The sequence below is a fragment of the Mercenaria mercenaria genome, chromosome 8 (assembly GCF_021730395.1).
Source record: "Mercenaria mercenaria strain notata chromosome 8, MADL_Memer_1, whole genome shotgun sequence".
Lineage (NCBI taxonomy): Eukaryota > Metazoa > Mollusca > Bivalvia > Venerida > Veneridae > Mercenaria > Mercenaria mercenaria.
The window spans coordinates 81,413,918-81,428,613 of NC_069368.1; the positions used below are offsets into that span (position 1 = coordinate 81,413,918).

The following is a 14,696-nucleotide window of genomic DNA, read 5'->3' on the forward strand; positions in this document are numbered from 1 at the left end:
ATAGACATGCAGTAAAACCTTATCTTTAAACCTGCAGATTTCTTTGAAAATTCTCTATAATACCTAGATATCTATAAATGCATTCCTCATTATTTTTGCATTGTTTACATGAAAATATGCTGAGAAGCAAGTGCAGTAAGACAAATTTATCATAAAAATATGCCAAGTAATTTTAAATTCCCTTCATGGATGGCAGTTATGGACTGGACAAGAAACAGACCATGTTAAACTTTAACCTCTAAGTGTGACCTTGACCTTAGAGCTAGGGCTCTGGATCTTGTGCACGACACATCGTCTCAATATGGGGAACACTTATGCCAAGTAATTTCAAAATCCCTTGATGAATGGCAGAGTTATGAACCGGACACAAAACAGACCATGTTATGTTAACTTTTAATTTCTAGGGGTCTGTGTCATGCGCACAACACATTGTCTCATTATGGTTAACATTTATGCAAAGTTATTTCAAAATCCCTTCATGGATGGCAAAGTTATGGACAGGACACGAAACAGACCTGGTTAACCTTTGATCCCTGTGACCTTGACCTTGGAGCTAGGGGTGTGGGACTTGCGCATAACATATCGTCTCATTATGGTTAACATTTATGCCAAGTTATTTCAAAATCCCTTCATGGATGGCAAAGTTATGGACAGGACACGAAACAGACCTGGTTAACCTTTGATCCCTGTGACCTTGACCTTGGAGCTAGGGGTCTGGGACTTGCGCATAACATATCGTCTCATTATGGTAAACATTTATGCCAAGTTATTTCAAAATCCCTTCATGGATGAGTTATGGACTGGACACAGAACAAACCCTGTTTTAACTTGACCTCTAATAAAAATAAGTGGAAGAAAGATTTGTTCCTTAATTTTTGTCTGTGGTTTAGAAAGCACTATAGGGATAAGATTTTGACCACCCAGACATACAGACAGACAGATGGATGGACAAGGAAAAAGCAAATACAGTGAAATCCTTATCATTCATGGGAACTTATCTAGCATCTAGTGGATTTTATGATCGAGTCAATCCACAAAATTTAATCCCAACAAACAAGTAAAATTCTATTCATTTTACATGCAAAGGTTGACATCCACAAATTTATTCCCCACCGACACCCCCCCCCTCCCTTAAAACAGCCGTTTCGACCCAAAACTGATTGTCCACAAATTTGAATTATTTCATCTGATATCCCTTTGTGAAAAAAGACATAATTACCAAAGTATCAGAGACATATCTAAAGTCTTTCCCAGTTTTTGCTGTGCCCTCTCTTGTCTCATATTCAACTGAAACAACTCCTGGCACTGGTTTGTCAGACTCTGGATTGATCTTCACATTTCCATTCTTTGAATAAGCTACTGCATCTCCATTCTAGAAATGTAACAAGGACATGACATCATAAAACAGATCTTGGAGACAAATCTAAGATTTCTAGCATGTGATGGGATGACAAATATATCAACAATGAATCTGACCAATGGTATGTATGATTGCATTTTGACACTGGTGTTACATATTCACATCCCATTTTATTCTAACAGTCTCATCAATATTTAACTATGCTCGTATGCCAATTTTGCTACTGGAAGTAGTCAAGGAAGAACCACCAATCTGACAGGCTCATGAGCATGACAGAGGTCATTTACTGACTATAAACAATCAGGTTATAATGAAGTTGGACTGGACCAGGACTTGACTTTTACCTCCTGAACCACGAAACAACAGGTGCTTTTCTGTCTTAGTCACTATAACCTTGACCTTGCATTACTGTGTGCAGCAGTTTATAGGACATAAGCTCTTGATAATACTTTATCTGTTTGATTCTAGCAGGTATGAGTTTTTATTACATACCTGCTATTTTATGTGAAACCAAAACTTTTAGCCCTGTTCGGCACCAAATAACCTGTACTGTGAGTATTCCCACAAACTCAAAATAACACGAAATGTTGCATTCTATTCCTTTGTAATTCTTATAATGCGCATCATTTAATCATTCAAAAGAATTTTTAATTTCTGCACAATCAATCTTCATTAAAAGGAATCAACCTACTTACTGGAACATTGGTTTTTGAAGAATGCCTGTAAAAGATAAACAAAAAACATATTAGAGAAACTTTCAAATAACACTAGCTACTAATTGAACCCCAAAACTGCCAGAAATTTTAGAACATCGCTAACAGATACATTTAGTGCAAGAAAATCAGAAATACAGATTTAATGATTTGATGTTTTTTAAATCTCTGGAGACTGTATGAAAGTCCTAATGTGGTGAAGTGTGAACAGAACTTAATCAGTATTTATTTGTCTGGGATTCTTCTGAACGTAAGCTACAACAAGATAATGGCATTATTACATTATGGCCCTAGATTGCTCACCTGACACACAGAGACTAAGCCGGATTGAATAATTTTGTAACCAGGAAAGAAGCTGTGACATTATTTTAAAATTGGCCAGCAGTTTCAGCAGAATAAATATCCATATACAGGGAAAACTAGCTCCCACCCCACACTCCCCCCAACTGGCTGCCATGTTTTTAAAGAAACAATGTTGTTAATTTATCTTGAAATCAAGCCAGTAGTGTCAGAGAAGAAGACTTTGAAAGTTTTCTATATAGCCATACCTGCCCCACTGGCATCCATGTTTTTTAACAGAACAGATTGATTTGAAGGAAACTGACAGATAGTCACTTAATGATCATTTTTATGAGTTTAACTAAATCTGAAAATGTATAAGAATAAAGTTAGACAATTCAAAAAGACAATAAGATAAAATGTAATCATAATGCAGTGTTCTCAAGCATAAAATGGGGGTAAAATGCACTTTTGCAACAGGCCTATCTATAGTTCTAGAAATATTGCAATAACTGTGTGCACATAATAATTTTGGATATCTGTATGTTGAGAAGTAAGACAGTTTAATGCCATTTTTCAGACATGTAATTGCTTTTATTATAATTCGTTTATTCAGGTTACGAAATTTAATAACAAGATTTCTGGAGCTTGCTAATGGAATTAACACAAATTATAATGCAAGGATGAAGATCTTTAAACTGTTAAATATGTTTCTATTTTCAGCTTAAACAATTAGTTTCATCATACACATGGTGTCTGAACAGCAGTTTTATTAAAGGCGAGGGGCAGGATATAGCCCCAGCTACTTTTCAATGATTAATAAAACCCAAAGTTCAAAGTTATAAAGCTGAGTATTTAGCTCAGTCTAGCATTACTTTTGTGCAGTCTTGAATCTGACCAATGGCATGGCAACATACTTAAACTGACCTTAAACTCAGTTTTGTAAATTTTTCTACCAGGTCAAATGTCCTCATAACAATATCTTTACAATGGTGAACAGTCTGACCAGCATCATTCTGCTGGTCCTGCAATCCAGAGCACTAAGGATGGTCTACTTTCAAACTAAAATTACCCTGTTGTTAAAACTATTCTAAAGCCTTGAAAAAGATGGGCATGCATATGGTTTCATTTTGACTACAAACCATATTTGGATGGACGTGATGATGCACTTATTCGATGTAGTGTTGAATCTTTTTTTCTCTTTGTGTTAAGCACATATATTCATATGAACTTTAAATCATTTTCTGTGTTACATATAACAAGAGTCATGAAACATATTTTTGATTCCATACCTCATGTTTTTATTTCGATGTAAATGAGATGTGAAACCAAAATCTGTAGTCCTGTTTGGTGCCATATAACCTATACTGTGTTGGTGCGCCGTAAAACCCAAATAAATAAATAAATAATATATGCCTGTCTGCGCTGTTTTCAGTCTTAACGTTTGCTGTGACCTTGACCTTTGACCTAATGATCCCCGAATATAATGGGGTAAACTACTGACCACAAGCAATCATCCAATGAAATTTGATGACTGAAAGCCGAAGCATTCTTTAGTTATTGTGTCAGTCTCAAGGTCACTGTGACTTTGACCTTTAACCTACTGACTCTAAAACTAGATGCCCACGAGCAACATGTCCAGCCCTCCCTTTGACCCCTAATTGTGACCTTGACCTTTGAGACAGAGTCAGTCTCATTGAGTTAAACATTCATGCAAAATATGAACAAGATTCCTTAATGCATGTCAAAGTTATGGGCTGGACAAGATCTGACATGACCTTTAACCTCCAATTTTGACCTTGATCTTTGAGATTAGGAACCTGGGGTTTGTGCATAAAACTCCGTCTCAATGAGGTTAACATTCATGCCAAATATAAACAAGATTCCTCAATGCATGTCAAAGTTATGAGCCAGACAAGATCTGACATGACCTTTGACCTCCAACTGTGACCTTGAACTTTGAGATAGGAACCTGTGGTTTGTGCAAGACACTCTGTCTCACTGAGGTTAACATTCATGCGAAATATAAACAAGATTGCTCCATGCATGTAAAAGTTATGGTCCGGACAAACAAATTCAGACAGACGCATGCACGGATATACACCGAACAGCCATTTGGACAACTATGTCTTCGCTCCCGCAAGCGGGCTTGACAACAAGAGCTGTCGGATGACAGCGCGCTCGACTATTCGAAGAATTGATTGAAGAATGGGGTCAAAATATTTCCACAGATTTTCAGACAAAAGAAAAAAATGGATTCAGCAAAAAATGTTCCTGTATTTGTGGATTTCGATTAGTCTTGCACTAAATGGCAATGTGTGACCATGATGGCAAATATGTTATTAAGTTATATGTTAGGCAAAATATGGACTTGTATGAAAAATTTAACTAATTTCCAAGTCCAAAAAGGGTCATAATTCAGTCAAAATAGTTGACAGAGTTATGTACACTGCCTACAGATGGAAATCATGTTGATATACTAGTGTTAAAAGTTTCAAAGCCACAGTTCAAATAGTTTTGACAAAAATTTCGAAGTCGAAAAAAGGGCCATAATTCAGCCAAAATAGTTGTCAGAGTTATGTACTCTTGCCTACAGATGGAAATCATAATGATAAACAAATGTTTAAAGTTTAAAAGCCATATGTCAAAATAATTTTATAGTCTTGACAAAACATGGACATATACCAAAACAGAACCAATTTCCAATTTCAAAAAGGGCCATAATTCAGCCAAAAAAGATGACAGAGTTATGTACTCTCGCCTATTGATAGAGACTATAATACTGAACAAGATATAAAAGTTTCAAAGCCATTTGTCAAACACTTTACACAAAATATAAACTGGTACGAAAAACTTAACCAAGATTTCTAAGTCAGAAGGGCCATAATTCTGCCAAAATTCTTGATGGAGTTATGTACTCTTGCCTACAACTGGACCTGGTGATGGTAAACAAGTGTTGAAAGTTTCAAAGCTTTATCTCAAAAGACTTTGTCAAAATGTAGACTGGTACAAAAAACTTAACCAAGAATTCTAAGTCAAAAAGGGGCAATAATTCAACCAAAATGCTTGATGGAGTTATGTACTCTTGCCTACAACTGGACATGGTGATGGTAAACAAGTGTTGAAAGTTTCAAAGCTTTATCTCAAAAGACTTTGTCAAAATATGAACTGGTACGAAAAACTTAACCAAGATTTCTAAGTCAAAAGGGGCCATAATTCAGTCAAAATTCTTGATGGAGTTATGTACTCTTGCCTACAACTGGACCTGGTGATGGTAAACAAGTGTTGAAAGTTTCAAAGCTTTATCTCAAAAGACTTTGTCAAAATGTAGACTGGTACAAAAAACTTAACCAAGAATTCTAAGTCAAAAAGGGGCAATAATTCAACCAAAATGCTTGATGGAGTTATGTACTCTTGCCTACAACTGGACATGGTGATGGTAAACAAGTGTTGAAAGTTTCAAAGCTTTATCTCAAAAGACTTTGTCAAAATATGAACTGGTACGAAAAACTTAACCAAGATTTCTAAGTCGAAAGGGGCCATAATTCAGTCAAAATTCTTGATGGAGTTATGTACTCTTGCCTACAACTGGACCTGGTGATGGTAAACAAGTGTTGAAAGTTTCAAAGCTTTATCTCAAAAGACTTTGTCAAAATGTAGACTGGTACAAAAAACTTAACCAAGAATTCTAAGTCAAAAAGGGGCAATAATTCAACCAAAATGCTTGATGGAGTTATGTACTCTTGCCTACAACTGGATATGGTGATGGTAAACAAGTGTTGAAAGTTTCAAAGCTTTATCTCAAAAGACTTTGTCAAAATATGAACTGGTACGAAAAACTTAACTAAGATTTCTAAGTCAAAAGGGGCCATAATTCAGTCAAAATGCTTGACAGAGTTATGTACTCTTGCCTATAACTGGACATGGTGACGGTTAACAAGTGTTGAAAGTTTCAAAGCTTTATCTCAAAAGACTTTGTCAAAATGTGGACTGATACGAAAAACTTAACCAGGGTGTGACGCCGACGCCGTGGTGAGTAGGATAGCTCTACTTATTCTTTGAATAGTCGAGCTAAAAACTATAGGAATCATCCAGTGACATTTGACAATTCTAGGCCAAAGCATTCTCCAATTATTGATAAGAAATCATTTACAGTATCACCTTGTCACCTTGACCTTAAGCAACCCCCAAAGCAACTAGTGACAACACAAAATCAAATAAAGTTTCACTACTGTATGCCCAATAGACTTCTTAAACTGTTTCCAGTCTGAAGATCAATGTGACCTTGACCTTTGACATACAAAACCAAAAAGCTACGGTGGTCATCTAGTGATATTACAAAATCATACTATAAAGTTTGATCAGTATAGGCCAAATCCCTCTCCGGACTGGACTGAAACAGTGTTCAGTCTAAAGGTCACTGCGGCCTACTAGCCCCTACAATAATGCAGGTCATAAATTGACCACAAACAATCATCATATAAAGTTTGACCAAAGTTGACTAAAAGGTTCCTAGTTATTGAGAGGAAACCAAAGTGTCTACTATTTGGCAGACAAACATAAACAAAACATTATACTCCCCAGGAGCAACGGACATGCCATGTATGTGCATAAATACGATTTAATATGCAATTAAATTTTCAAAATATGCAATAAAAGTTATTTTAAAGCATATCAAACTGATATACAAGCCAAAATATTCAATTCTAATACCAGTGTGTGCATACTGTCATATACATCCCACAGAATTTAATATTTCGCTCACAGTCTCAGACACTTGCTAACAGCGATGCAGTCCAAAAATAATCAGTAATTATTCATCTGTATCAGTTATGCACTAAAACTGAATTGTCTGTATACAATATAACATCAAAACAGAGAAAGAAGAAATTTTAGGAAGATTTAAAGCAAAATACACATGCAAAAATAAAACCCCCCCTCCCCCCCTAAAAAAACCCTATTTTCATAGAAATCAGCCTCGGATAGGCAACAGGATGTGAAAATTATTTTGAGTGACATATTAATGGCGAGTTGTTTATTTCATTCACCACCAAACATAGCCTATTGCTAGTGATTTACTTCTTTGAAAATGTCTTGTTTGTAGGAAATAAGACATTCTGGCAAACTGAATGGACAAGTAACTGAATATCATTTATTTCTTTCATTTTTTTTTTTGTTCTACAGTTGAAAGCATACAGAACTGATAAGCTCCCACTGAAATGAATGCTTATTGCAATTAAGCCACCGAACTGAAGGGGTAACCTGAAAGCTTATCTTGAATTTTAATTACATTTCGTTCTTCTAAATTCACACAAAGTTTCCTTGACAATACAGGAAATGGCATTAAATCCTTCTTAATCTCAATACAACCACTTCTCACACTAAGCATGCAGATCTCCCTCTCTATCATTAACTTCTAAATGTAACTAGAGCTATCACTAAAGGTGATGAATGTACCCCCCCCCCGCCTCCCACCGCATGCACTGACACAGTACATTGCAATTTGACGCACACAAGATTGCATAATTATGTTGACTGTATGTATATAGACAGCAGACGAGATAACATGTTACGTCATAAGAAGATGATGCACGACGATGTAAGCAGTGAATCGGTCAATACAGAGGAAATGGACATCTCGTATGATGAGAGCGATAATGAATTCTCAAACACAATTGATTATAGAGAGGATGATGATGGTTCCTCCTCCGATGAAACAGAGCACCCGTGGAGTATCATTATAGATCAAACGTTTGAAAAGTGGCAACCGGAATACAATGAAAGAGTTCAAAGCTATGTGGAGGAGAAAGGTCTCACGATAGATACCGCTAGAAATCGCGTTTTTCGCGACATGAGAGACAAATATAGGGAAACGATAGCGAAAACCTTTGCTAACATTATGCTATGGTACCGCACCCTTAAAGAAGATCCTATTTATAGAACCATAAAGGAAAAGGCATCGGATCTGGAGTTGATGGATGGGTACCCTATCGAGGATGCTTGGAAGTACGCGATTAACAAAAAGATTTACCTTTTTGAAAATATTCTAAAACGATGCGAACCTCCAGAAATAACGGAAATAGAACCAGTTCAACAGGTTGGAGCTGGAGCTGGAAGAGTGCCACAGATAGACGCCAAGGGGCCGGCGCAGAGGGTCGAGCGTTGGGCAGAAAGCGAACTGTTAAGGTTAAAAAATCAGCCCTGAATATGCATTATTGGAAAACGTTATTAAAGTGGTTGAAGGAAAAGAGACAATTAAACTGTAAACTTGACTTTGTTTTATCTAGCGATTACTACTATTGAATGAGGAGGTGATTTATTGCTATGTCTACAAAAATATAAATAAATAAATAAAATTGACTATAATATAAAAAATGAAAATAAAGTAACATCAAAATTACATAGTTCGTTGACCTTTTCTTCACCAGGTATTTAAGAAGAGATCATGTTCCGCCTTGTCGCACACAGTGTAATTGAAACCGATTTAATAGTCATCACCCGAATTCCTTACTGTGTTGATATCGCTTACAAACAACAATACTCTTGTAATTGAATACTAAATTTTAAGCGATTAACGAGATACCATATATATGCCACGGGTCAGTTTAGATCGACCGTAATAGTTATTTGTTCTGCGGGTATTGATATAACAATTACTGGGTTAGATATTTGTTTTCATTTCATATTTCGTTTTATATAAAGTATGACTGTATACAATTAAGAATTTCATTATGATAGGACAATAGAAAATAGATTAAAAAAATGATAAGTCTGGAATGTTGGGTTGGGCCTGTAAGAACATTGACCGAGGTGACCTTGACCCAGATGATTCAACTGAAGGTCAGGCTGCTCCTATTGTTAGTTTGGAATGTTGGGCGCGGCAGTGACGTCATGGTAATTTCATACTGACTCACCTCATTACAGTCTGGTATGTTTGGTGCGGCACATGACATCATGGGAAATTCCGATTGACTCACCTACACTCTTTTGTTCTTTGGAATGTTGGGTGCGGCAGTAACGTCATGGGTTTTTCCCCCGTTAGCCCCGCCCCCACGCGATGACGTCATAGTCACATGGTATGGCACCAGGGCACCAGGCAAATTCCGAAATCGGCGGGAGTATACTACTTATAGTATAGTAAGAAAAAAACAAAGTCCCATAACTCTGCAAATTTTTTTTTCTAAAAGAACCTAACATTCCCCATGCACAACTACTGTTGGTACTGTTCACTTGTGTGAAGTTTCATTAAATTCTGTCAAGGGGATGAGGAGAGATGATGCGCACAATACTGTGTCTCTGTATATAGTATAGTAACAAAAAAAAAACAAAGTCCCATAACTCTGCAAATGTTTTTTCTAAAAGAACCTAACATGCCCCATGCACAACTACTGTTGGTACTGATCACTTGTGTGAAGTTTCATTAAATTCTGTCAAGGGGATAAGGAGAGATGGTGCACACAAGATTGCGTCTACGGACAGACAGACAGACAACCTGAAACCAGTATACCCACAACTGAACAATTAAACATTTTACAAAAAAAAAGTCTGAACTAGAGACGTTTTTCAGGAAAAACGCATGTCTCCCACCACTTCCCACATAGAAATTGTAAAATGCCACAAATTAAGGGCCATAACTCAGAGGAAATTACTGAACCACAAACTTTCATACTATACTATACAACTAGACTTGTTGAAGTCTGGTGGAATTCTAACCAGTGGTATCAGTGACTTATCACAGATCAAAGAATTTGACTAATCATTGGTAATGACTGATAGAAACAATATACTCAATACATGAGGTTAATATGCACAATTATGCTTCACACTAATTACTTGTGATGTTTGCTGAAATTCAGCCTAACTGTATACAGCATGTAGTGTAAACACTGTAAAATATGACAAATCAAGGGCCATAACTGTGCTGGAAATCACTGAACTGGTACATAGCGATGATATGTATAATTAGGCTTGGCACTGATAATTTCTGTAAGATTTGGGGGGAAATATGCACAATTATGAAAGAAAAGTTGCAAAATATCATAAAATTTCACAGAAAGAGGGCCAAAACTACCCTGAAAGTCAATGAACTTGAATATGCCAATAATATGCATAAGACTTGGCGCTGATCACTTCTTCTGGGTTTGGTGCCATCCTATTATATAACAGAAGTGGCTAAAACATGATAGAAGTAGATTGATTTGAATTAATGGTCATAACTCTGCTGAAAAACTCTGAACGAGAATTAGCAATGATCACTTTTGTGAAGTTTTGTGTAATTCCTCCTTGTAGTGTATGAGCAGTTGCCCACAATAAATCAAGGACTATTACTCCACTGAAAATCACTAAACTGGAACAAGTCAACAATATGCACAATGAGGCTTGGCACTGAACACTCCTGCAGTGTTTCATGGAAATCCATCCATTAGAATATGGCATGAAAAAATTTGATGGTCAAGTGCCATAACTCTGCAGAAATCATGGAAGCAGAAAATGCCAATAACAAACACAATGAAACTGGGCACTGATCACTCCTTTAAAGTTTGGTAGGAATCTGCCAAATAATATAAGAGAAGTGGTAAAAAAAAACACATAAAATTTGATGAATGTCTGTAACTCCACTGAAAATCATCGAAATTGGAAAATGCTAACAATATATTATATGCAAAACTAAACTTGGAAAATGAACATTCTTGTGAAATTTGGTGTAAATCCATGCAGTGGTGTTGAAAGAGTTGTGTGGACAAACCTTGTGACATACAGACAGACAGCACTAAATCAGTATGTCTCCACAACTACAAAATTTTTTTGGAGACATATTGACATTAAAATAAACATGTTAATGCAATTGCAAGGTGAAAATGTCAAGTGCTAAAATGTTACCACTGTTTCAGAATGGGCCTAGAAAATTACAAAGTTATTAAATTTTGTTAATTTTGCTTCACTATAATTTTTTAGTATAAAATATATGAAAATTCATTCCTGTGAAAATCATACCCAAACTTGAAGACTACAGGAAGCCTGAAGTCCAATGAATATTTTTTTTTTTATTTATTGTAAGTTGAATCTCAAAAATTCATGTCCCCATAGCATTTCTGGCCAAAACCTTGACATTTAAATGATCCCATTAACTCGATTAAACTAAGTAACAACTAATAACAATTTTCTCTATAGGGCAGTTCTGCATGTTTAATTTGATTAAATCCCGATTATTCAAAACATAACGCTACACCAGCAAAAAAGAACAAGAGGACCATGATGGTCCTGAATCGCTCACCTATCCCAACATGACCCAGTGTTGAACTGAGTATGACATCGTTATTTCTATTATTTGATAAAATGACCTTTTTTGAGCACATGTGACCTAGATATCATCCAGATAAAAAATTCTAACCAATTTTCATGAAGATCCATTGAAAAATATGACCTCTAGAGAGGTCACAAGGTTTTTCTATTATCTGACCTAATGACCTAGTTTTTGAAGGCACGTGACCCACTTTTAAACTTGACCTAGATATCTTGAAGGTGAACATTGTCACCAATTTTCATGAAGATCTCGTGAAAAATATGGCCTCTAGAGAGGTCTCAAGGTTTTTCTATTTTTCGACCTACTGACCTAGTTTTTGACCGCACATGACCCAGTTAAGAATTTGACCTAGATATCATCAAGCTGAACATTCTCACCAATTTTCATGAAGATCCATTGAGAAATATGGCCTCTAGAGACATCACAAGGTTTTTCTATTTTTAGACCTACTGACCTAGTTTTTGACCACACGTGACCCAGTTTCGAACTTGACCTAGATATCATCAAGATGAACATTCTGACCAATTTTCATGAAGATCTCTTGAAAAATATGGCCTCTAGAGAGGTCACAACGTTTTCCTATTTTTAGATCTACTGACCTAGTTATTGACCGCACATGACCAAGTTTCGAACCTGACCTAGATATCATTAAGGTGAACATTCTCACCAATTTTCATAAAGATCCGGGAAAAATATGGCCTCTAGAGAGGTCACAAAGTTTTTCTATTTTCAGACCAACTGACCTAGTTTTTGACCGCACGTGACCCAGTTTCGAACTTGACCCAGATATCATCAAGGTTAACATTCTGACCAATTTTCATGAAGATCCATTGAGAAATATGGCCTCTAGAGAGGTCACAAGGTTTTTCTTTTTTTAGACCTACTGACCTAGTTTTTGACCGCACATGACCCAGTTAAGAATTTGACCTAGATATCATCAAGCTGAACATTCTCACCAATTTTCATGAAGATCCATTGAGAAATATGGCCTCTAGAGACATCACAAGGTTTTTCTATTTTTAGACCTACTGACCTAGTTTTTGACCACACGTGACCCAGTTTCGAACTTGACCTAGATATCATCAAGATGAACATTCTGACCAATTTTCATGAAGATCTCTTGAAAAATATGGCCTCTAGAGAGGTCACAAGGTTTTCCTATTTTTAGATCTACTGACCTAGTTATTGACCGCATATGACCAAGTTTCGAACCTGACCTAGATATCATTAAGGTAAACATTCTCACCAATTTTCATAAAGATCCCGGGAAAAATATGGCCTCTAGAGAGGTCACAAAGTTTTTCTATTTTTAGACCTACTGACCTAGTTTTGGACCGCACGTAACCCAGTTTCTAACTTGACCCAGATATCATCAAGGTTAACATTCTGACCAATTTTCATGAAGATCCATTGAGAAATATGGCCTCTAGAGATGTCACAAGGTTTTTCTATTTTTAGACCTACTGACCTAGTTTTTGACCGCACATGACCCAGTTTCGAACCTGACCTAGATATCATCAAGATGAACATTCTGACCAACTTTCATAAAGATCCCATGAAAAATGTGACCTCTAGAGTGGTCACAAGCAAAAGTTTACGCACGCACGCACGCACGGACGCCACGTGATCACAAAAGCTCACCTTGTCACTTTGTAACAGGTGAGCTAAAAAGGCGATGAAGTGGAAGTCAAGCATGCTTTCATGATGCGAGTCTACAGGAAATTCCCAATTTGAGGAACGAATTCTCCTACTTGTGTAATTCACTTGTTTTCTTTTGTATGGTTAAACAAGAGGACCATGATGGTCCTGAATCGCTCACCTCTTCCCACATGACCCAGTTTTGAGTATGACATCGTTTTTTCTATTATTTTACATAGTGACCTAATTTTTGAGCTCATGTGACCCAGTTTTGAACTTGACCTAGATATTATCAAGATAAAAATTCTGACCAATTTTCATGAAGATCCATTGAAAAATATGGTCTCTAGGTTTTTCTATTATTTCACCTATTGACCTAGTTTTCGAAGGTACGTGACCCTGTTTTGAACTTTACCTAGATATCATCAAGGTGAACATTCTCACTAATTTTCATGAAGATCTCATGAAAAATATGGCCTCTAGAGAGGTCACAAGGTTTTTCTATTTTTATACCTACTGGCCTAGTTTTTGACCGCACATGACCCAGTTTCGAAACTGACCTAGATATCATCAAGGTGAACATTCAGATCAATTTTCATGAAGATCCATTGAAAAATATGGCCTCTAGAGAGGTCAAAAGATTTTAATAATTTTAGACCTGCTGACCTAGTTTTTGACCGCAGTTGATTCAGTTTCAAACTTGACTTGCAAGATATCATCAAGATGAACATTCAGACCAACTTTCATACAGATTCCATGAAAAGTATGGCCTCTAGAGAGGTCACAAGGTTTTTTATTATTTGACCTACTGACCTAGTTTTTTATGGCACGTGACCCAGTTTCAAACTTGAACTAGATAACACCAAGGTGAACATTCTGACCAATTTTTATGGAGATCCATTTATAAGTATGGCCTCTAGAGTGGTCACAAGGTTTTTCTATTTTTAGACCTACTGACCTAGTTTTTGACCGCACACGACCCTGTTTCGAACTTGACCTAGATATTATCAAGATGAACATTCAGACCAATTTTCATACAGATCCAATGAAAAATATGGCCTTTAGAGAGGTCACAAGGTTTTTCTATTATCTGACCTACTGACCTAGTTTTTGATGGCACGTGACCCACTTTCGAACTTGATCTAGATATCATCAAGATGAACATTCAGATTAACCTTCATACAGATCCCATGAAAAATATGGCCTCTAGAGTGGTCACAAGGTTTTTCTATTATTTGACCTACTGACCTAGTTTTTGATGGCACGTGACCCACTTTCGAACTTGACCTAGATATCATCAAGGTGAACATTCTCACCAATTTTCATGAAGATCTCATGAAATATATGGCCTCTAGAGAGGTCACAAGGTTTTTCTATTTTTAGACCTACTGACCTAGTTTTT

At 36.5% G+C, this 14,696-nt stretch overlaps 1 protein-coding gene across 20 annotated transcripts in view; it reads right to left on the bottom strand.

Moving 5' to 3' along the window:
- LOC123565984 (sodium/calcium exchanger 3-like) overlaps positions 1-14,696 on the bottom strand; it is a 257,228-nt gene that overhangs the window by 41,004 nt on the left and 201,528 nt on the right. For all 20 annotated transcript variants that reach the window (XM_053550277.1, XM_053550272.1, XM_053550275.1 and 17 more), the window contains 2 exons: positions 2,056-2,080; positions 1,220-1,372 (listed from right to left, as the gene is read on the bottom strand). In XM_053550277.1, the coding sequence (XP_053406252.1) occupies positions 1,220-1,372; positions 2,056-2,080 (178 nt within the window). The remainder of the gene's footprint in view (positions 1-1,219; positions 1,373-2,055; positions 2,081-14,696) is intronic.